The sequence below is a fragment of the Nerophis ophidion genome, linkage group LG19, assembly GCF_033978795.1.
Source record: "Nerophis ophidion isolate RoL-2023_Sa linkage group LG19, RoL_Noph_v1.0, whole genome shotgun sequence".
Taxonomy (NCBI): Eukaryota; Metazoa; Chordata; class Actinopteri; order Syngnathiformes; family Syngnathidae; genus Nerophis; species Nerophis ophidion.
In genome coordinates, this window is record NC_084629.1 from 19,028,895 (window position 1) to 19,053,894 (window position 25,000).

General features: G+C 39.5%; 1 protein-coding gene across 2 annotated transcripts in view; it reads left to right on the forward strand.

Annotated features, from left to right (window-relative positions):
• The window catches only part of LOC133538112 (diacylglycerol kinase beta-like), a 117,720-nt gene that overhangs the window by 39,862 nt on the left and 52,858 nt on the right, over nucleotides 1-25,000 (forward strand). For both annotated transcript variants that reach the window (XM_061879432.1, XM_061879434.1), the window contains 13 exons: nucleotides 717-766; nucleotides 924-998; nucleotides 1,123-1,242; nucleotides 3,292-3,409; nucleotides 3,480-3,568; nucleotides 4,905-5,021; nucleotides 5,600-5,698; nucleotides 11,052-11,162; nucleotides 11,243-11,316; nucleotides 14,521-14,595; nucleotides 18,511-18,596; nucleotides 22,134-22,223; nucleotides 24,831-24,991. In XM_061879432.1, the coding sequence (XP_061735416.1) occupies nucleotides 717-766; nucleotides 924-998; nucleotides 1,123-1,242; nucleotides 3,292-3,409; nucleotides 3,480-3,568; nucleotides 4,905-5,021; nucleotides 5,600-5,698; nucleotides 11,052-11,162; nucleotides 11,243-11,316; nucleotides 14,521-14,595; nucleotides 18,511-18,596; nucleotides 22,134-22,223; nucleotides 24,831-24,991 (1,265 nt within the window). The remainder of the gene's footprint in view (nucleotides 1-716; nucleotides 767-923; nucleotides 999-1,122; nucleotides 1,243-3,291; nucleotides 3,410-3,479; nucleotides 3,569-4,904; nucleotides 5,022-5,599; nucleotides 5,699-11,051; nucleotides 11,163-11,242; nucleotides 11,317-14,520; nucleotides 14,596-18,510; nucleotides 18,597-22,133; nucleotides 22,224-24,830; nucleotides 24,992-25,000) is intronic.

Here is a 25,000-nt window from a genome sequence, read left to right on the forward strand (position 1 = left end):
ACATGCTAACTTTTAGTAAGTTAACTTTTTAAAGCCAATTTTGCAGCCGTACACCCGAGTCATATAACTTGTTACTTGACACATGCTAACTATTAGCAGGTCAACTTTTTTAGCCAATTTTGCAGCCGTATACAACAGTCATATAACTGATAACTTGACACATGCTAATTTTTAGCAAGCTAACTTTTTAAGACAATTTTGCAGCCATACACCTGAGTCGTATGTCTTGTTACTTGATGCATTCTGTTAGCATGCTAACTTTTTAGGCTGATTTTGCAGCCATGCACCTCAGAGTTCTATAACTTATAACTTTACAGATGCTAACTTATAGCAAGCTAACTTTTTAAAACCAATTTTGCAGCCGTACACGTCAGTCATAGAACTTGTTACTTGACGCATTCTGTTAGCATGCTAACGTTTTAGGCTCACTTTTCAGCCGTACACCTCAGAGCTGTAGAACTTATAACTTAACACATGCTAACTTTTAGCAAGCTAACTTTTTTATGCAATTTTGTAGCCATACACCTCAGTTATATAACTTGTTACCTGATGCATTCTGTTAGCATACTAACTTTTTAGGCTGATTTGGCAACCAAACACCTCAGTCGTATAACTTTTTACAAGACAAATGCTAACTGTTTGCAGGTGAAAATTAGCAAGCTAACTGCTATCATACTAACTTTTGGAAGTACATCATTAGATGTTCTGTCTTCCAGTCATGTTCCGGCTCTACGACAGGGACGGTAACGGCGTCCTGGACAGTTCTGTGAGTGCCCCCCACCCACCCCAATTTTCTTCTGTTTTCTATCCCGCGCCGCCAAAAATAGAAAACTAGGCTGGCATAAACAAAACCCTCTTCTGGACTTTCAAGTTTTCACACGACACGCAGGCCTTGTTTGTGTAAGTCTGTCTTCTTTGGGTAGGAGCTGGACCGCATCATCAGTCAGATGGTGCACGTGGCCGAGTACCTGGAATGGGACTCCACAGAACTGGAGCCGGTGAGCGCCGAGCAAACACATGTATCATGTAAAATATGTAAATACGATGACAGTGAGGTGCCAAACACAAACTGGCTGGATACTTCATTAGACACGCATGTGACGATGTTGGTGACACTTTCAGATTCTGAAGGAAATGATGGAGGAGATCGACTACGATCGAGATGGGACTGTCACGCTGGAGGAGTGGATCCGAGGAGGCCTGACCACCATTCCCTTACTGGTGCTGCTGGGCATGGACACGGTTTGTGTTGGAGTTTTTATTTTTACATGAGGAAACTTTTGTACATTTGTAGAAAACCATCCATTCATTAGAAAATTATGGTGTTGTAGAACTATTTTATTTATTTACTTATTAATATTATTAAAAAGTAAACATTAAAAATATTTTTATGAAATAAAAAATATAAAATATTTAAAAATATATATATTTTAGAAAAATAAATCAAAGTCTGAAATGAGTGTTTCTTTAACCATTGGAACAATCTGTTTCTCAGCTGCAGTCTTTACGGGGCGCAAGGGTACTCTGTTGCAATACACTTTTCCACCACTTGTGGCAGAAATGACAAGAAGAAGTCGGGAGCTCGTCACAGTGTCCAAACATTTTGCCCTGGGGGCCGCATTGGACTAAAACAATTGATTCAGGGCTGTGATGGGTCAAATGCAGAGAATAATTTCGCCACATCTAGTATGTGTGTGACAATCATTGGTACTTTAACTTTAAAATTGTCTAAAAAAGTTAGCAAGCTAACAGTTTGCATGTGTCAAGTAACAAATTATATAACTCTGAAATGTGTACGGCTGCAAAATTGGCTTTAAAAAGATAGCTTGGTAACAGTTAGCATGTGTCAACTAACAAGTTGTATGACTCTGAGGTGTACGGTTGCAAATTTGGCTTTAAAAAGTTAGCTTGCTGAAGTTGGCATGTGTCAAGTTATAAGTTATACGACTTTGACATATATGGCTGCACAATTGGCTAAAAAAGATAGCATGCTAACAGTTAGCATGTGTCAAGTAACACGTTATATAACTCTGGTAACACGTTATATGACTGAGGTGTACATCTGTAAAATTGGCTCTATAAAGTTATCTTGCTAACAGTTAGCGTGTGTCAACTAACAAGTTGTATGAGTCTGAGGTGTATGGCTGCAAAATTGGCTTGAAAAGTTAGCTTGCTGAAGTTAGCATCTGTCAAGTTATAAGTTATACGACTTTGACATATATGGCTGCACAATTGGCTAAAAAAGTTAGCATGCTAACAGTTAGCATGTGTCGAGTAACACATTATATGACTGAGGTGTACATTTGTAAAATTGGCTTTATAAAGTTAACTTGCTAACAGTTAGCATGTGTCAAGTTATAAGTTATACGACTCTGACGTATGCGGCTGCAAAATTGGCTAAAAAAGTTAGCATACCAACAGTTAGCATGTGTCGAGTATATGACTCTGAGGTGTACATCTGTAAAATTGGCTTTATAAAGTTAGCTTGCTAACAGTTAGCATGTGTCAAGTTATAAGTTTTATGACTGACGTATGACGTATACGGCTGCAAAATAGGCAAAATAAATTCTCATGTGCCATGTAACAAGTTACATGACTCTGAGGTGTATGGCTGCAAAATTGGCTTAAAAAGTTAGCTTGCTGAAGTTAGAATGTGTCAAGTTATAAGTTATACGACTCTGACGTATATGTCTTCAAAATTGGCTAAAAAAGTTAGCACGCTAACAGTTAAGATGCGTCAAGTAACAGGTTATATAACTCTGTCTATGGCTGCAAAATTGGCTTAAAAAATTAACTTGCTGAAGTTAGCATGCCAACAGTTAACATTTGTCAAGTAAGACTGAGGTGCTGAAAAAGTTAGCAAGCTAACAGAATGCGTCAGGTAACAAGTTATATGACTGAGGTGTATGACTTCAAAATTGGCTATAAAAAGTTAGCATGATAACAGTTAACATCTGTCTAGTTATAAGATATATGACTGACATTTAAAGCCGCAAAATTAGCTTGTCTAGTAACAAGTAATATTACTCTGAGGTGCCTCGCTGCAAAATTGGCTTAAAATGTTGGCTTGCCAACAGCTAGCATGCTAACAGTTAGCATTTGTTAAGAAATAAGTTCCAAGACTGAGGTGTTCGGCTGCAAAATCAGCTTAAAAGTTAGCATGCTAACAGTAAGTACGTGTCAAGGAGCATGTGATACTGTATGACTCTGAGGTGCACGGCTGAGCCTCAAACGAGAGCACAGTCTATCTCGTACTTCTGAGTTGTGACGCTGCCGTCTTGTCTTTTCTAGAACGTTCAGGAGGACGGTCAGCACGTTTGGCGCCTGAAGCACTTCAACAAGCCGGCCTACTGTAACTTGTGCCACGCCATGCTGCTGGGCGTACGCAAGCAGGGCCTCTGCTGCTGCTGTCAGTCCAGCATGGCCGACGAGTGTGTGTGTGTTGTGTGTTACATGTACGACTTCTTGTACCCCCACAGTGTGCAAGTACACCGTGCACGAGCGCTGCGTGTCCAAAAACATCGCCGCCTGCATCAGCACCTATGCCAAATCTCGTAGACACACACAGGTGAGCGCGCACACACACACCGACATTGAGACGTAGTACTGTTAGATTGACGTGTGTGTTTTCTGGCAATGCTTACTTAATGGGGACATCGCTCTGTTTACGCTGTCACCTTCAGGGGACCTCTGACAGTATGGGGACAAAAAAAATGGTCCCCGAAAGCAGTGGTTCTCAAATACGCGTACCCCTGGGGATACTTGAAGGTATGCCAAGGGGTACGTGAGATTTTTTTTAAATATTCTAAAAATAGGAACAATTCTAAAATCCTTTATAAATATATTTATTGAATAATACTTCAACAAAATATGAATGTAAGTTCATAGACTGTGAAAAGAAATGCAACAATGCAATATTCAGTGTTGACAGCTAGATTTTTTGTGACCATGTTCCATAAATATTAATGTTAAAGATTTATTTTTTTGGAAAAAAAAAAATGTTTAGAATTAAGTTCATGAATCCAGATGGATCTCTATTACAATCCCCAAAGAGGGCACTTTAAGTTGATGATTACTTCTATGTGTAGAAATCTTTATTAATAATTGAATCACTTGTTTATTTTTCAACAAGGTTTTAGTTATTTTTTATCTTTTTTTCCCTATAGTTCAAGAAAGACCACTACAAATGAGCAATATTTTGCCCTGTTGTTCAATTTAATAAATCAGAAACTGATGACATAGTGCTGTATTTTACTTCTTTATCTCTTTTTTTCAACCCAAAATGCTTTGCTCTGATTAGGGGGTACTTGAATTTAAAAAATTCCTCACAGGGGGTGCATCACTGTAAAAAAGGTTGAGAACCACTGACCTAAAGGGAAACATTTTGAAATGAGTCAGATCCATTCTGAAGATGCCTAAGTCATTTTTAAGCTTCGGCGCATAAAACATGTACACGAACGCGTACAAATTTGTGTGAATTATGCAAAATGATTTAAATTTAGTCCCCATAAAACATATTAACTGTTTTTCCCCAGGGGCCCCAGTAAGAATGATCAGCACATTACTTCATCAATCCAGAGATTTAAAAATGTATATGAGCTTACTGGGCAGTGACCATTTTACCTCATTTTTTTTTATGCCTCCACAACCTGTAGAAGGGGTGTTCCCCACAAGTGATTATCAAAAACTTGGTCCCCATTCCAAATGATAACCTGTGTGTGTGTGTGTGTGTGTGTGTGTGTGTGTGTGTGTGTGTGTGTGTGTGTGTGTGTGTGTGTGTGTGTGTGTGTGTGTGTGTGTGTGTGTGTGTGTGTGTGTGTGTGTGTGTGTGTGTGTGTGTGTGTGTGTGTGTGTGTGTGTGTGTGTGTGTGTGTGTGTGTGTGTGTGTGTTTATGTATGTATAGGCCTTGCATCACGTGTGGATGGAGGGTAACTCGCCCAGCAAGTGCGATCGCTGCCACAGGAGCATCAAGTGTTACCAAGGCCTCACCGGCCTCCACTGCGTGTGGTGCCACATCACTGTGAGTCATGCATTCATCCGTTCACTGTGTGGCTGGATGAGAGGTTGGATGTGTGGATTGTATGCTGAGGGATGGATGAACGGAGGCGGACACAACACTTGAATGATGGCGGATGACTGCACTGTATTCGACATGAACGAATGAATGGATGGACCTGTTTATGAATGAATGGATGGAACGAATGGATGGACATGCAAGGATGGATGGCCACAAGATGCATGTCACGATGGATGGATGGATGGATGGATGATGCATTTGGTGGTGGATGGATGAGATGATTAATTTCATGATGGATGCATGTGAGAATGAGGGATGAATGAATTAATGAAGCAGAATGCAGGTGATGAATAGATGATGCAGGAAGGTACAAACAGGTGCAGTACCACAGATTACCACAAGATGTCCCCAGAGGCTAAGTTTTAGCTGTGTGATCCTCAGAACACACAGTGTAAGTACAATGTATAGTATAAGTACATTATATGTACTGTATAGTATATGTACTGTACACAGTAGTATTAGTACTGCTCTTTTGTCACAACTTCTTTACGCTTCCTGACTTTACTTTGTGTTGTCCACAGCTGCACAACAAATGTGCTTCTCACCTGAAACCTGAATGTGATGGAGGAGCCTTGAAGGACCACACTCTACTTCCTTCTTACATCTGCCCCGCTGTCCTGGTGGGTCAAAAACGCTTCTACACGAACCACTATACCTTAGTGGTACCATAGTATGTTAAAATCAATACACTTCTACGATACCCAAAACCAGTGAAGTTGGCACGTTGTGTAAATCAATCATCAATCAATGTTTACTTATATAGCCCTAAATCACTAGTGTCTCAAAGGGCTGCACAAACCACCACGACATCCTCGGTAGGCCCACATAAGGGCAAGGAAAACTCACACCCAGTGGGACGTCGGTGACAATGATGACTATGAGAACCTTAGAGAGGAGGAAAGCAATGGATGTCGAGCGGATCTAACATGATACTGTGAAAGTTCAATCCACAATGGATACAACACAGTCGCGAGAGTCCAGTCCAAAGAGGATCCAAGACACAGCAGCGAGAGTCCCGTTCACAGCGGAGCCAGCAGGAAACCATCCCAAGCGTAGGCGGACCAGCAGCGCAGAGATGTCCCCAGCCGATACACAGGCGAGCAGTACATGGCCACCGGATAGGACCGGACCCCCTCCACACGGGAGAGTGGGACATAGAAGAAAAAGAAAAGAAACGGCAGATCAACTGGTCTAAAAAGGGAGTCTATTTAAAGGCTAGAGTATACAAATGAGTTTTAAGGTGAGACTTAAATGCTTCTACTGAAGTGGCATCGCGAACTGTTACCGGGAGGGTATTCCAGAGTACTGGAGCCCGAATGGAAAATGCTCTATAGCCCGCAGACTTTTTTTGGGCTTTGGGAATCACTAATAAGCCGGAGTCCTTTGAACGCAGATTTCTTGCCGGGACATATGGTACAATACAATCGGCAAGATAAGATGGAGCTAGACCGTGTAGTATTTTATACGTAAGTAGTAAAACCTTAAAGTCACATCTTAAGTGCACAGGAAGCCAGTGCAGGTGAGCCAGTACAGGCGTAATGTGATCAAACTTTCTTGTTCTTGTCAAAAGTCTAGCAGCCGCATTTTGTACCAACTGTAATCTTTTAATGCTAGACATGGGGAGACCCGAAAATAATACGTTACAGTAGTCGAGGCGAGACGTAACAAACGCATGGATAATGATCTCAGCGTCTTTAGTGGACAGAATGGAGCGAATTTTAGCGATGTTACGGAGATGAAAGAAGGCCGTTTTAGTAACGCTTTTAATGTGTGCCTCAAAGGAGAGAGTTGGGTCGAAGATAATACCCAGATTCTTTACCGTGTCGCCTTGTTTAATTGTTTGGTTGTCAAATGTTAGAGTTGTATCATTAAATAGAGGTCGGTGTCTAGCAGGACCGATAATCAGCATTTCCGGTTTTTTGGCGTTGAGTTGCAAAAAGTTAGCGGACATCCATTGTTTAATTTCATTAAGACACGCCTCCAGCTGACTACAATCCGGCTTGTTGGTCAGCTTTAGGGGCATGTAGAGTTGGGTGTCATCAGCATAACAGTGAAAGCTAATACCGTATTTGCGTATGATGTCACCTAGCGGCAGCATGTAGATGCTGAAGAGTGCAGGGCCAAGGACCGAACCCTGGGGAACTCCACACGTTACCTTAACGTAGTCCGAGGTCACATTGTTATGGGAGACACACTGCATCCTATCAGTAAGATAAGAGTTAAACCAAGACAGGGCTAAGTCTGACATACCAATTCGTGTTTTGATACGTTCTAATGAAATATTATGATCGACGGTATCGAAAGCAGCGCTAAGATCGAGGAGCAGCAACATAGATGACGCATCAGAATCCATCGTTAGCAATAGATCATTAGTCATTTTTGCGAGGGCTGTCTCCGTGGAGTGATTTGCCCTGAAACCGGATTGAAAGGTTTCACATAGATTGTTAGACGCTAAGTGTTCATTTAACTGCTCCGCAACAATTTTTTCGAGGATTTTTGAAATAAAAGGAAGGTGAGACACCGGTCGGTAGTTTACCATGAGGTCAGGATCGAGGTTAGGTCTTTTAAGAAGAGGATGAATTACCGCTTTTTTGAATGCTAGGGGAACAGTGCCCGATGGTAATATGGTAAATGGTAAATAAAAACAAAATACAATGATTTGCAAATCCTTTTCAACCTATATTCATTTGAATAGTCTGCAACGACAAGATACTTAACGTTCGAACTGGTAAACTGTTATTTTTTGCCAATATTAGCTCATTTGGAATTTGATGCCTGCAACATGTTTCAAAAAAGTTGGCACAAGTGGCAAACAAGACTGACAAAGTTGAGGAATGCTCATCAAACGCATATTTAGAACATCCCACAGGTGAACAGGCTAATTGGGAACAGGTGGGTGCCATGATTGTGCTTAAAAGGAGCTTCCATGAAATGCTAAGTCGTTCACAAACAAGGATGGGGCGAGGGTCACCACTTTGTGAACAAATGCGTGAGCAAATTGTTTAGGAACCACATTTTTCAACCAGCTATTGCAAGGAATTTAGGGATTTCACCATCTACAATCCGTAATACCATCAAAAGTTTCAGATAATCTAGAGAAATCACTGCACGTAAGCGACAAGGCCGAAACCAACATTGAATGCCCGTGACCTTAGATCCTTCAGTGTGTTAAGGATATCACCACATGGGCTCAGGAACACTTCAGAAAACCACTGTCAGTAACTACAGTTTGTCGCCACATCTGTAAGTGCAAGTTAAAACTCTACTATGCAAAGCCAAAGCCATTTATCAACAACACCCAAAAACGCTCTACTGGGCCCGATCTCATCTAAGATGGACTGATGCAAATTCGAAAAGTAGTCTGTGGTCTGACGGGTCTACATTTCAATTTTTGGGGGGAAACTGTGGATCAAAGAGAAAAATAACCATCCGGACTCTTCTAGGTGTGAAGTTGAAAAGCCAGGATCTGTGGTAGTATGGGGGTGTATTAGTGCCCAAGGCATGGGTAACTTACACATATGTGAAGGCACCATTAAAGCTGAAAGGTACATACAAATTTTGGAAAAACAATTGTTGCGATCCAAGCAAGGTATTTTTCATGGACGCCCCTGCTTATTTCAGCAAGACAAGGCCAAGCCATGTGTTACAACAGTGTGGCATCGTAGTAAAAGAGTGTGGGTACTAGACTGGCCTGCCTGTAGTCCAGATCTGTCTCCCATTGAAAATGTGTGGCGCATTATGAAGCGTAAAACACCACAACGGAGACTGTTGAACAACTTAAGCTGTACACCAAGCAAGAATTTGAAATAATTCCATCTGAAAAGCTTCAAAAATTGGTCTCCTCAGTTCCCAAACGTTTACTGAGTGTTGTTAAAAGGAAAGGCCATGTAACACAGTGGTAAAAATGTCCCTGTTCCAACTTTTTTGCAATGTGTCGCTGCCATTAAATTCTAAGTTAATGATTATTTGAAAAAAGAAAAAAAAAGTTTCTGAGTTTAAACATTAAATATCTTGTCTTTGCAGTCTATTCAGTTGAATATAATTTTAAAAGGATTTGCAAATCATTGTATTCTGTTTTTATTTACAAATTACACAACGTGCCAACTTCACTGTTTTTGGGTTTCGTATCTGAACCACTATAGCATGTTTCAATCATTACACTTCGCGACCCCGAAAAGGACAAGCGGTAGGAAATGGATGGGTGGATGGATGAAGCACTATAGTATGTTACAAACTATAAGAATGGATGGATTGAAGATGTTGATTTAAATAAAGATCACATGCCACTTCCAGGTAGGAACAGCAGGGGCACACTTTTAAAAAGTAGTCATATGTTATAGCAGTGGTTCTCAACCTTTTTTCAGTGAAGTACCCCGTGTGAACATTTTTTTAATTCAAGTACCCCCTAATCAGAGCAAAGCATTTTCGGTTGAAAAAAAGAGAAAAAGAAGTAAAATACAGCACTACGTCATCAGTTTCTGATTTATTAAATTGTATAACAGTGCAAAATATTGCTCATTTGTAGTAGTCTTTCTTGAACTATTTGGGGAAAAAAATAAAAATAACTAAAAACTTGTTGAAAAATAAACAAGTGAATCAATTATAAATAAAGATTTCTACACATAGAAGTAATCATCAACTTAAAGTGCCCTCTTTGGGGATTGTAATAGTGATCCATCTGGATTCATGAACTTATTTGTAAACATTTCTTCACAAAAAAAGAAAACTTTAACATCAATATTTATGGAACATGTCCACAAAAAAATCTAGCTCTCAACACTGAATGTTGCATTGTTGCATTTCTTTTCACAGTTTATGAACTTACATTCATATTTTCTTGAAGTATTATTCAATAAATATATTTATAAAGAATTTTTGAATTGTTGCTATTTTTACAATATTTAAAAAAAAAAAAATTGCACGTACCCCTTGGCATACCTTCAAGTACCCCCGGGGCTCCGCGTACCCCCTTTTGAGAACCACTGTCTTATAGGATAGGATTGACTTTATTTACTCTAAAATAATAATATTTCTTGGTTTCTCCTTTCTTCATAATAATTATTCTTAACAGCCTTCAAGTGTCAACTGGATTGCAGAGCTGCACAATCAATCACATTTGATTTTAAATTACAATCATGACTTTTCAAAAAACCGACATTGTGGATGTAACTTCAATGTACAAACAGCAGTCGCGACTTGAGAGGCGCTCCCTTTTTTTTTTTTTAACAGCCTCAAGTGAGACGCCTCTTTACTCGTCAAGCTGAGAACAACAACACAGCACACTTCCCCCCTTCACAATAATAGCGCATTGCTCCACAGCCGGTCCAACTGCACAACCAAAATGAAAGTTTCATATATGAAACTTTCATTTTGTTTAGTACTTTACACAATGATAATGCTTTGAGCTAAAATGCTTGTCAAAATTGTCCAAATATGTATTGCACCAAGAAATGTGCGAATTTTTGCAATTAATTCTCAAACATTTTATTTAATTTTATTTGAAACAAGCAAACACTCTACGGTGGTGAAATAAGCGTAAAAAGGTAAAAACCTAAATTAAAAACAAAACGGAAAAAGTTAATTTTATTGTTTTTTATATTGTTATTGGTATTATTATTGTACTTGTTGTGTTTTATTATATTTACTAATTTATATCCAGGTTTGTTTGTTTTTTTACTATATTTAAGTTAAAGTACCAATGATTGTCACACACACACACTAGGTGTGGCAAAATGATTCTCTGCATCTTACCCTTGATCACCCCTGGGTGGTTAGGGGAGAAGTGTGCAGCAGCGGTAGCCGCGCCTTGGAATCCTTTAAAGTGGACTTTTGGTGGTCCAATAAATACTCCTGTTTTCAAATTAAAGCATAGTGGCGATTACAATATCAATCCAAAATATTCGTGATTATTATTTTTGCCATTTTCGTCCAGGCCTACTAGGTTGTCATCTGTTTTGTCATCTTCATCGACAGGACCGCCAGACTGTGGTCAAACGTAGCGAAGGCGAGTCGCCGCCGAGCACCAGCCCAGACGAAGTCGCCCACACCTTGAAATTTTCCCCGGTAGAAGGACAAGCGTTGCAGGTGAAGCATCGCTTTTTAGCAAGCAAAACTTCCAAACTGTGTGGTGGATTCTCGGTCTTTGATTCCTGCTGTCCCTGCAGATCTCACCACTCCCAGGCACGCACCCCCTGCTGGTGCTGGTCAACCCCAAGAGTGGGGGTAGACAAGGAGAACGGTAAGATTGTTATTTTTAAAGTGGTTTTCACTATAATTCATGAAGTGAAACTCATGAAGCAGTAAGTTGAATGATGCGGACACGTTTGTTACTGCATACTCTCTAATACACTTCTGCCTTGCAACTATAATTATTTGATACTTATCAGTGGTTCTCAACCTTTTTCAGTGATGTACCCCCTGTAAAAATGTTTTTAATTCAAGTACCCCCTAATCAGAGCAAAGCATTTTTAGTTGAACAAAAGGGATAAAGTAGTAAAAAACAGCACTATGTCATCAGTTTCTGATTTATTAAATTGTATAACAGTGCAAAATATTGCACATTTGTAGTGGTCTTTCTTGAACTATTTGGAAAAAAAGATATAAAAATAACTAAAAACATAAGTGATTCAATTTTAAATAAAGATTTCTACTCATAGAAGTAATCATCAACTTATCGTGCCCTCTTTGGGAATTGTAATAGAGATCCATCTGGATTCATGAACTTAATTCTAAACATTTCTTCACAAAAAAAGAAATCTTTAACATCAATATTTATGGAACATGTCCACTAAAAATCTAGCTGCCAACACTGAATATTGCATTGTTGAATTTCTTTTCACAGTTTATGAACTTACATTCATATTTTGTTGAAGTATTATTCAATAAATATATTTATAAAGGATTTTTGAATTGTCGCTATTTTTCGAAAATGTTTTAAAAATCTCACGTACCCCTTGGCATACCGTCAAGTACCCCCAGGGGTACGCGTACCCCCATTTGAGAACCACTGCTTTATATTGACAAACGTCATGTTTTACACTGCAATATTGTTCAGTTATAACTTCCTATATCTAGCTTTTGTGCTAGCATGTTTACATTTTGTAAATAACTTGACTAAATAGAAGAAAAGACCAACCTTGTGTGTTTCTTGGAGGACAATTAGAGTTCATTTAGAGTTCAGCTTTTTTCCTGATATCGGACCAATGTTCGCCATTGATATTGTATCGGAACACTCCTACATGACATCCTGACTGCGGTAACACCAACAACTTAACAATTAATCTATCAACATCATTTTAAATTGATCTCCACTCTGTACACTGCTGCTGGAATTGTAATTTTCCTGAAGGAACTCTCCTGAAGGAATCAATAAAGTACTATCTATCTATCTATCTATCATGCCTAATTGCTACAAATTGTAACATGGGTGGCTGCTATACAGAATAAAACAACTATTCCAGAATGCGCCGTAAGTGGCTGCAATAGACATACGTTTATAACATAGATATAAATACTTTGTGGCCGTCAACACAGGTTTGACTCATGGTAGGAACTCTAGCGAAAGCGAAATTGGGTTGCATGCAGGTTATGTGAAAACAATTATTTTTGGAAACCACACAACCACATTTGTCTACAGTACACACATACTACAGCAAGAGGGCGCCAGGACAGTGGGGCAATAACCTGCCTCAGCACGTAATGGAGGCTTCTATGGGCATCATACCATGGATCAATCACAATATAAGCATTTTTTCTTTTTTTCTTTTTTTTTGACCTGTCGAAAATAAGGACCAGGTGGAAAAAAAATATTTTCATAAAAATGTAACATTCCTCTGATTATAATCCCCTCAGCTATCAAGGTAAGAAAGAAAATATATGTCAACACAAACATGGAAAAAACTCAAACAATGTCAACAAAATATTAAAATCACCTTGAACACTTAACAATATTTTATTTTTTTAAAGAAGGTGCAAAAATAAGTAATTAAACTAATGCAAAGTGTGAAAATGTAAACAAAGAGATACCTGAGAAACAACTATTATCTGCAGGTTTAGTGGCTGGAAGTTACAACTGTGCTCTAAAGGGGGAGTTAAAGTGGTGTGGTATTAGTGGTACTTCATTTATAGACCACATTGGTCTGACTACGGTCCCTTTAAAAAAAATTAAAAAGTGTCATATTGTCTCGGTGACTTTTCCTCTTTTATCCAAAATTTCTTCATTTTGACTTTCTCTTCTCACTCCATGCAGAGAATCAACCACGAGAGAGAAAGTTGGCACAACCAATCTTGATAGTTGACACTGTTACCTGATTGCCGTTGCTCAGTTCCCAGGGAGAGAGCGCCTCTGTTCAGCTAACCAACCTCTCTTCGCAACTTTCGTTTTTTTCCGACCACGAAAACATTTAAAAAAAAAAATGTTTTATCGAACACATTTTTTTTATTGATATCGATTATGTGTATATATCGCGATATACCGTAAATTCCGGACTATAAGCCGCTACTTTTTTCCTACACTTTGAACCCTGCGCCTTGTAATAAAATGTAAGTAATTTTCTTCACTGACGCCGTAACAAAAAGTTAAAAAACAAACAAACAAGAAAATACACTGAGATGGTGTTTTATTGTTTGTGCTACGGCACCATATTACGGTCAGGTTCGCTCACTGCAGGTGCTCCCGTGTCCTTCCACCAATGCATTTTTGTTTTTCACCCGTAGTCCCGTTCAGTCTTCAAACCGTCCATAGCGTTCTACTCGTATGGATTCTTCATTCATTACCCCAAGCAACGTTTGTAAGTTTCACAATATAACTAAAACTTTTCATACTTATTAAAGCGTCCCATGTGTGATGTCTGTAGGAGTGTTTTCATCCATATTTGTACGTGCTATCGTGCCATTAGCATTAATTGTTATGCTAACACGTTTACACCAACAAGCAAACGTGGTAGTTGATACTGGGACCTGATTAGCTGCTATCGTGTGGCGCCCACTGTGATCCCTTACCAGAGAGCGAGTGCTTTTGTTCATGCAACCAACCTTGCTTTGCAGCTTCCAATTTCTTCCGACAAAGAAGGAAGAAAAATATTGAACGTTTTATCAAACGCATTTTTTGTTGTTATTGATTACGTGTGATATCAACCAATACTGTATTGGCCTAAAAGCAGCTAATAGTGGAGGACAGAAGCACCAGCGAGATAACTTTGACCACAAGGAAATCTACTCATTGATGCTAAAGGCAAGAAAATTGTTTTTATTTATAGTGCAAATATATTTCTAGAACCGGTTCTAAATAAAACCCCTAAGGGGTACTTAACACGGTCACATCATGTTGCTCTTCTTTCCATCGCCATGGCAACAAGTCCGTGTGTAAAAATAAACACTGTGATGCTCACTTTACTTTACCCACACACAAAGAAAATGTGCTGATTGTGTCGGCTTCTTTCAGCGTTCTTAGGAAGTTCCGCTACCTTCTGAACCCGCGGCAGGTGCACAGTTTGGAGCAAGGTGGCCCTGCAGCCGGGTAAGTGTCCCCATCAGCTGACGTCGGGTCATCATTTATGTTTTTTTTAGTTGGCGATAACGCATTGTCCGAAAAAGACAGAGTGTAAATAAAGGACGGTTCAAGGAGAAAGGACAAGGAGAAAAACCTTCATCTAGAAAAAAGTTGATGCACAAAAAGCATTGATGTTACTAGATAGGCCACACCCATGCCGTGGGGACAAAGAAAGGTATTCTATTTTTGTACACTACACAGAAACAAAGACAACAAATTCAGACAAGGAATAAATTAATAGAAATGCAAAAAAAAAAAAATGTAATACAATTAAAAAAAATATGTAAGTAACTTTAAAAGAAAAACAAATAAAATGCTGTGTATTAATAGCACGTGTATATATATATATACATATATATATATATATATATATATATATATACATATATATATATATACATATATATATATATATATATATATATATATATAATATAGCTGCGATAGGATCCAGCACCCCTCTGCGACCCCAAAGGGGACAAGCGGTTTTATAAAATTTACAAAGTTCAGTGATTAGGTTGTGTTTTTTGCAACATGACTCGGAAAGGTTGTTTGCATTGGGTCATATAAGTAAATGCTCTTCACTATTCCATTCAGAGCATAGTTAAAGGTCCATTCATCCATTTTGTTCTGCTTATCCGGGTCGCGGGGGTAGCAGCCTAAGCAGAGAAGACCCTGACCACAGCCACTTCCTCCAGCTCCTCTCAGGGGATCCTGAGGCGTTCCCAGGCCAGCCCGAGAGACATAGTCTTCCCAATGTGTTCTGGGTTTTCCCTGTGGCCTCCTACTGGTTGGACCTGCCCTAAACACCTTCACAGGGAGGCGTTCGGGTTGCATCCTTACTAGATGCCTGAACCACCTCATCTGGCTCCTCTCCGTGTGGAATAGCAGCAGCTTTACTTTGAGCTCCTCCTATATTATAGAGCTTCTCACGCCATCTCTAAGGGAGAGTTTCGTCACCCGGCGGGGAAAAACTCAAAGATCATGACCATTGGTGAGAATGGGAACGTAAATTGAGAGCTTTGCCTTCCGGCTCAGCTCCTTCTTCACATCAACTAATCGGTACAACGTCCGCATCACTGCAGACGCCGCATCAATCCGCCTGTCGATCTCACAATCCTTTCTTCTCTTACTCGTGAACAAGACTCCGAGGTACTTGAAATCCTCCACTTGGGGAAAAATCTCCTCACCAACCCGGAGATGGTACTCCACCCTTTTCCGGGCAAGAACCATGGACTCGGACATGGAGGTGCTGATTCTCATCCCAGTCGCTGAAGGTTTCTGGCCAGATGAAGCCATCAGGACCACATCAACTACAAAAAGCAGAGACCTAATCCTGCAGCCACCAAACCGGATGCCCTCAACGCTCTTACTGTGCCTACAAATGATGTCCATAAAAGTTAGCAATAGAATCGGTGGCAAAGGGCAGCCCTGGCAGAGTCCAACCCTTACTGAAAACGGGTCCGACATACTGACCCAACCTCCGACACGGATCAGACAGGAAGCGGGCTGCCTGATTCCTTTCTGAGCACTCCCCACGGGACTTCTCGAGGGACACGGTTAAAAGCCTTCTCCAAGTTTACTAAGCACATGTAGACTGGTTGGGTCGACCGTGAGCGACTTTTGGTTCTGCTAGAAATGGTGGTGAAGAAGAGTGATGGTTTCAAAGATCCTGCAGAGAGTATAGAGTTGTAATAATAATTAAAGGTCATTAGCCAAAATTATTCGCTTTGTCCATTTGATGGCGACAAAATGTCTGCATCAATGTCAGTCTTTTAAAATGAATGAATAGGAGAGATTTGTTTGGTACGGTTAGCAACAAGAAGGAAATGCATGGTGGAGACCACCACAGTGTTTCCCACAAGGCATCGTCAGTCCATCCATCCATCAATCTTCTTCCGCTTATCCGAGGTCGGGTCGCGGGGGCAGCAGCCCAAGCAAGGAAGCCCAAACTTCCCTCTACCCAGCCACTTTGTCTAGCTATTCCCGGGGATCCCGAGGCGTTCCCAGGCCAGCCGGGAGACATAGTCTTCCCGACGTATCCTGGGTCTTCCCCGTGGCCTCCTACCGGTTGAACGTGCCCTAAACACCTCCCTAGAGAGGCGTTCGGGTGGCATCCTGACCAGATGCCCGAACCACCTCATCTGAATCCTCTCGATGTGAAGGAGCAGCCGCTTTACTTTGAGTTCTTCCCGGATGACAGAGCTTCTCACCCTATCTCTAAGGGAGAGCCCCGCCACACGGCAGAGGAAACTCATTTCGTCCACTTGTACCCATGAGCTTATCCTTTCGGTCATGACCCACAGCTCATGACCATAGGTGAGGATGGGAACGTTGATCGACCGGTAAATTGAGAGCTTTGCCTTCCGGCTCAGCTCCTTCTTCACCACAACGCATTTGGTACAACATCCGAATTAATGAAGACGCCGCACCGATCCGCCTGTCGATCTCACTATCCACTCTTCCCTCACTCGTGAACAAGAATCCAAGGTACTTGAACTCGTCTACTTCGGGCAGGGTCTCCTCCCCAACCCGGAGATGGCACTCCACCCTTTTCCGGAAGAGACCCATAGACTCGGACTTGGGGGTGCTGATTCTCATTCCGGTCGCTTCACACTCTGTTGCGAACCGATCCAGTGAGAGCTGAAGATCCCGGCCAGATGAAGCCTTTAGGACCACATCATCTGCAAAAGCAGAGACCTAATCCCGCGGCCACCAAACCGGAACCCCTCAACGCCTTGGCTGCGCCTAGAAATTCTGTCCATAAAAGTTATGAACAGAATCGGTGACAAAGGACAGCCTTGGCGGAGTCCAACCCTCACTGGAAACGTGTCCGACTTAGTGCCGACAATGCGGACCAAGCTCTGACACTGATCATACAGGGAGCAGACCGCCACAATAAGACAGTCCGATACCCCATACTCTCTGAGCACTCTCCACAGGACTTCCCGAAGGACACGGTCGAATGCCTTCTCCAAGTCCACAAAGCACATGTAGACTGGTTGGGCAAACTCCAATGCACCCTCAAGAACCCTGCCGAGAGTATAGAGCTGGTCCACAGTTCCACGACCAGGACGAAAACCGCACTGTTCCTCCTGAATCCGAGGTTCGACTATCCGGCGTAGCCTCCTCTCCAGTACACCTAAATAAACCTTACCGGGAAGGCTGAGGAGTGTGATCCCACGATAGTTGGAACACAACCTCTGGTCCCCCTTCTTAAAGAGAGGGACCACCACCCCGGTCTGCCAATCCAGAGGTACCGCCCCCGATGTCCACGCGATGCTGCAGAATCTTGTCAACCAAGACAGCCCCACAGCATCCAGAGCCTTAAGGAACTCCGGGCAGATCTCATCCACCCCTAGGGCCTTGCCAGCGAGGTGCTTTTTAAGTACCTCAGCAACCTCAGCCCCAGAAATAGGAGACCCCACCACAGTTTCCCCAGGCACTGCTTCCTCATAGGAAGACGTGTTGGTGGGATTGAGGAGGTCTACGAAGTATTCCTTCCACCTATCCACAACATCCCCAGTTGAGGTCAGCAGAACACCATCCGCACCATACACGGTGTTGACCGTGTACTGCTTCCCCTTCCTGAGGCGGCGGGTGGTGGTCCAGAATTGCTTCGAAGCCGTCCGGAAATCGTTTTCCATGGCTTCCCCGAACTCCTCCCATGTCTGAGTTTTTGCCTCTGTGACCGCTGAAGCTGCACACAGCTTGGCCTGTTGGTACCTGTCCACTGCCTACGGAGTCCTATGAGCCAAAAAATCCGATAGGACTCCTTCTTCAGCCTCAATACTTTAGAGTCCAACTTCCTTTTGGAGGACTTTACCTTATTATGTCATCAAATACTGAAGACTGATTTGTCAAATATTCTTGTCTTCTTAGGCTCAACTTCTTCCGCGACGTTCCCAACTTCCGCGTGCTGGCGTGTGGCGGTGACGGCACCGTGGGCTGGATCCTAGACTGCATAGGTAATAAATACTACAACTTGTACTACAATACTGTTAGCATCTTGTACTTGTACGCATTCCTCGACTGCATAAGTACTATATTACAACTTGTACTATAGTACCGTTAACATCTTGTACTTGTACTTATTCCTGGACTGCATGGGTAGTACTTACTACAACGTTTACGACAATACTGTTAGCATCTTGTACTTGTACGCATTCCTGGACTGAATATGTACTAAACTACAACTTGTACTACAATACTGTTAGCATCTTGTACCTGTATGCCAGGGGTCTCAAACTCAATTTACCTGGGGGCCACTGGATGCAGAAACTGGGTGAGGCTGGGCCGCAAGAAAGGATTTCTTAAAAAATCTTACATGCACTTTTTAATGAATTCACTTTCTATGAATGGCTTTCCCGCCCTAGCACTGCTAGGGCAGGAAAGCCAACCCCCACGATTTTTCCGGTAGACTACTGAATTTCAGTGCACCTCCCGACAATCTACTGGTGCAACTATTTTCCCGAATTTGTCCCAATTTTCACCCGGCCGACATTATTAAGGGCTGCCGTGACTGCACTGCCATCATGTCCTCATGTGTAATGTTTAAGAATTTTTTTCAATTTTTTCGGACTACAATGTGCAATAATGTTATATGTATGTGTGTATATATATTCATATGCATGCATATATGCATCTGTGTGGATATATATACATATACATAGATACATCTCTCATCTCTATCTTTTTTTTTTTACTATTTATATTACCATATTGTTTATGCACCTTAGGAGGATCTGCTCCAATTTCGTTGTTCTTTGAACCTGTTCATTGCAATAATGACAATAAAACTCTATTCTATTCTATTCTATTAACGTCCTCTACAACAGTGGTTCTCAACCTTTTTTCAGTGATGTACCCCATGTGAAAATGTTTTAAATTCAAGTACCCCCTAATCAGAGCAAAGCATTTTGGTTGGAAAAAAAGAGATAAAGAAGGAAAATACAGCCCTATATCATCAGTTTCTGATGTATTCAATTGTACAGTATAACAGTGCAAAATATTGCTCATTTGTAGTGGTCTTTCTTGAACTATTTGGAAAAAAAAATCTAAAAATAACTAAAAAACTTGTTGAAAAATAAGCAAGTAATTCAATTATAAATAAAGATTTCTACACATAGAAGTAATCATCAACTTAAAGTGCCCTCTTAGGGAATTGTAATAGAGATCCACCTGGATTTATGAACTTAATTCTAAACATTTCTTCACAAAAGAAGAAATCTTTAACATAAATACTGTTGGAACATGTCCACAAAAAAATCTCGCTGTCAACACTGAATATTGCATTGTTGCATTTCTTTTCACAGGTTGTGAACTTACATTCATGTTTGTTAAAGTGTCATCCCATAAATATATTTATTAAGTATTTATGACTGACTGCTGTTTTTTAGAATGTTTTTTATAAATCTCACTTAACCCTTGGTATACCTTCACATAGCGTACCATCTATAAGAGAACTAGTGCTCTACAACTCGTCATTGCGCATATAACACAACTAAAGTAACACCTCTAAATCATGTTGTGCGAGACTTGTGCAGAACAATGTTAGTGGCTGCAAGACGTACTTACTCAACAGCCATACAGGTCACACTGAGGGTGGCCGTATAAACGACTTAAACACTGTTACAAATATGCGCCACACTTTGAACCCACACCAAACAAGAATGACAAACACATTTTGGGAGAATATCCGCACTCTAACACAACTTAAACACAAGATAACAAATACCCAGAACACTTTGCAACCCAAACTCTCCCGGGCTACAATATACACAACCTCAACCGACGCAAGTAGGGAGGGTGGGGTCGTGGGGGGTAGGTGGTAGCGTGGGTGTGTGTATTGTAGCCCGGAAGAGTCAGGGCTGCATGGGATTCTGGGTATTTGTTCTGTTGAGTTTATGTTGTATTACGGTGTGGATGTTCTCCTGTAATGTGTTTGTCATTCTTTTTTTTGTGTGGGTTCACAGTCTGGCACATATTTGTAACAGTGTTATAGTTTTTTTTACGGCCACCCTCAGTGTGACTTGTGTAGCTGTTGACCAAATATGTCTTGCAACATCACACGTGTACTGCTCAGCCAAATGTAACAATCAAATAGGCTTGCACGCTGTCTGTACAGGATTCAGAGGGTGTAAAGAACAGTGCCATTGCGCCACCCCCTGAGTATTGTCGATTGGGTAAAAATCAGCTGGGATTTTTAGAGAATGGATACCCTGGTATTAAGAGGACTCCCGTGAAAATTGGGAAGAACGTTGGGAAGTATGACGCTGTCAAGTTCTGTTCATATTAAACTCGCGTGCCGCACATACATTAAATTGTCATATCAAAGTGCGGGCCGCAAAATAACGTCATGTGGGCCGCAATTTGCCCGCGGGCCGCATGTTTGAAACCCCTGTTGTACGCATTCCTGGACTGCAAAAGTACTATATTACAACTTGTACTACAGTACTGTTAACATATTGTACTTGTACGTCATCCTGGACTCTATAGGTATTACATACTACAACTTGTACTACAGTACTGTCAGCATATTGTACTTCCTGCACTGCATAAGTACTACATACTACAACTTGTACTACAATATTGATAGCATCTTGTACTTGTACGCATTCCTGGACTGCATAAGTACTATATTACAAATTGTGCTACAGTACTGTTAGCATCTTATACTTGTACACATTTTTGGACTGAATAGGTACTACATACTGCAACTTGTACTACAATACTGTTATTATCCTTTACTTTTACTTATTCCTGGTCTGCATTACTGCACACTACAACTTGTACTACTATATCGTTAGCTTCTCGTACCTGTACACATTCCTGGTAATTGTACACTAACTACAATATGTGTGTACTGTTAGAACATTTGATGAACTGTCTGTAGTAACTGTACACTAATTAGTATATACTGTATGTGTACTCTTAAAAAATGTTATGAACTGGTAGCTGTAATTTTACACTAATATATACGTGTGAACATGTTTTTCTGCAATAATTGTACACTAACTAGTTTATATACGTGTCTACACTGTTTTTTTGCAGCAATAGTACACTAACTAGTATATGTATATATATATATATATATATATATATATATATATATGTATATATATATATATATATATATATATATATATATATATATATATATATATACGTATATATATATATATATATATATATATGTATATATATATATATATATATATATATATATACATATATATATATATGTATATATATATATATATATATATATATATATATATATATGTGTGTGTGTGTACATGCTGTTTTTCTGCAGTAATTGTACGTGTGTACGTTCTGTTTTTCTGCAGTAATTGTACACTTACTAGTATATATGTGTGTGTGCATGATGTGTTTCTGCAGTAATTGTACACTAACTAGTATATATACGTGTGTACACAATGTTTTTCTGCTGAAGTCACAATGTTATGTGGAAAGTTGTTGACAGATGAAATATGTTTTTGCAGACAAGGCCAACTTGGCACAGCACCCACCGGTGGCCATCCTCCCTCTGGGCACGGGCAACGACCTGGCACGCTGTCTACGCTGGGGGGGAGGTGAGACGCGCCACCGCTTGTTTTGATTCGTGTGAATGTGTTTTGACGTGTGTGTATTTGTTTTGACTCGTGTGTATTTCTTTTGATTTGTGTATATTTGTTTTGATTTGTGTGTATGCGAATTGATCTGTGTGTATTTTGTTTTGTTTTTGTATGTGTATTGATTTTGTGTACATTAGTTTTGATTTTGTGTGCATTAGTTTTGATTTGTGTGTATTTGTTTTAATTTGTGTATATTTGTTTTGGTTTGTGTGTATTTGTTTTAATTTGTGTATATTTGTTTTGATTTGTGTGTATTTGTTTTGATTAGTGTGTATTTGTTTGGATTTGTCTGTATTTGTTTTGATTAGTGTGTATTTGTTTTGATGTCTGTATATTTGTTTTGATTAGTGTGCACTTGTTTGGATTTGTGTGTATTTGTTTTGATTAGTGTGTATTTGTTTGGTTTTGTCTGTATTTATTTTAATTAGTGTGTATTTGTTTTTATGTATATTTGTTTGGATTTGTTTTTATGTGTGTTTGTGTGTGTGTGTTTGTTTATTTGTCTCAATTTGTGTGTATTTGTTTTGATCTGTGTATATCTGTTTTGATTTGTGTGTATTTGTTTTGATCTGTGTGTATTTGTTTTGATCTGTGTATTTATATTGATTTGTGTTTATTTGTTTTGATCTGTGTGTATTTGTTTGGATATGTGTGTATTTGTTTTAATATGCGTGTATTTGTATTGATTTGAGTGTATTTCTTTTTATCTTTGTGTGTTTGTTTTTATTTGTGGTATTTGTTTTGATCTGTATTTGTCTTAATCTGTGTGTATTTGTTTGGATGTGTGTGTATTTGTTCTGATATGTATTTGTTTTTATCTGTGTATTTGTTTTGATCTGTGTGTATTTGTTTTCCGTTTGTGTGTATTTGTTTTGATCTGTGTGTGTTTGTTTTCATCTGTGTATGTATTTGTTTTGATCTGTGTGTATTTGTTCGGATTTGTGTGTATTTGTTTCGATATGTGTATATTTTGGACTTCATGTTCACACTGGAAATATCAAGCTGACCTTTTCACTTTTCAGACTCATTGATTTATTGGAAAGTGGAATCATGTCATTATCAATACATTCATTGATTAGTTCTTGGCATGTTTCCTGCAAGTATGAAAGGATGCCAAGCATATTTTAGTGCAGCCATAACAAATTTGCATTATACCCATATTATATTTTGTTGTTATTGTTATTATCAACACTTTACTAGTTTTATTTAAGTATTTAATTATTGTTATAATTTATTTTTAATGGAAATCACAGTAAATAAGTACTTCCTTTCAGGGCTTACAGTAAAAGAAGTAAACATTGTTTATGTGACTCTCAGTAAATAAACGGGCTTTCACTTTATAAAATTTACAGTAAATAGTTTTTATGGGACTCACAATAAATACATCACTTACAGTAAATAAATATTTATTTCAACTTACTGTAAACGAGACTTACAGTGAATGATACTTGCAGTAATAAATACTTACAGTGAATACTTTTTTAAAGGTTCTTACAAGAAAACAAACATTTATGGAACTTACAGTGAATAAAAACGTATTTATAAATACATAAACACTTTATGGAAACTAATACTAATAAATACTTACAGAAAATATTTTTTATGGAACTTACAGTAAATTGGGACTTACAGTAAATAGTTATTTGAGAGGCATACAATAAATAGATGTATTTTTTCTTGAGACTTACAGTAAATAAATGGCCTTTATAAGACTTATAGAACATACTTAGAGTAAATAAATATTTTATAGAAACTTAAAGTAAACGTTTTGTATAGTGAAAACTAAGTACAATGAAATATTTATTTTTAAGCTCACACTAACTTTATAGAAAATGTCAGTATATATTTATTTCATGTGACTTTCAGTAAATACATTTGTTATGAGGCTTTCAATGAATAAATACTTTATAGAAACTTACAGTAAATATTTTGTAGTGTACAATATTTTTTTAGGGGTTTTACAGTAAATACATACTTATTTTTTAGGCTGACACTAAGTTTATAGAAAACTACAGTAATATTTTAAGGGCACTTACAGTGAATAATTGAGGTTTACAGTAAATAATAGTTTTTTATGAAGCTCACAATAAATAAATACTTTATATCTTCTTGGGAATTACAGTATATTAGTAGTTCTATGAGTACATAAATGATAGCAACAATAAATAAAAGTATTTTCCAGCTACTTCCTGTAACTCTTTGTTCCTCAAAGATGGCGGACATGCAGCGCTAAATAATCATTTTTGTTTCATTTTCAAATTGCTGCTGATTATTAATTTGCATTGATAACAATAGTATTTGTGGGGCGGTATAGCTCGATTGGTAGAGTGGCCGTGCCAGCAACTTGAGGGTTGCAGGTTCGATTCCCGCTTCCGCCATCCTAGTCACTGCCGTTGTGTCCTTGGGCAAGACACTTTACCCACCTGCTCCCAGTGCCACCCACACTGGTTTAAATGTAACTTAGATATTGGGTTTCACTATGTAAAGCGCTTTGAGTCACTAGAGAAAAGCGCTATATAAATATAATTCACTTCACATTTGTACTCATGCACCAAACTGGGCCAGGTTACGAAGGTGGCAGCCTGCTGAAGTTCCTGCGAGACGTGGAGCACAGCAGCGAGGTTCTCCTGGACCGCTGGAACATCGACATCGTGGCCGAGGACAGGCGGGACCAGGGCGACCCGGTGCCATACAACATCGTCAACAACTACTTCTCCATCGGCGTGGTAAGAGCT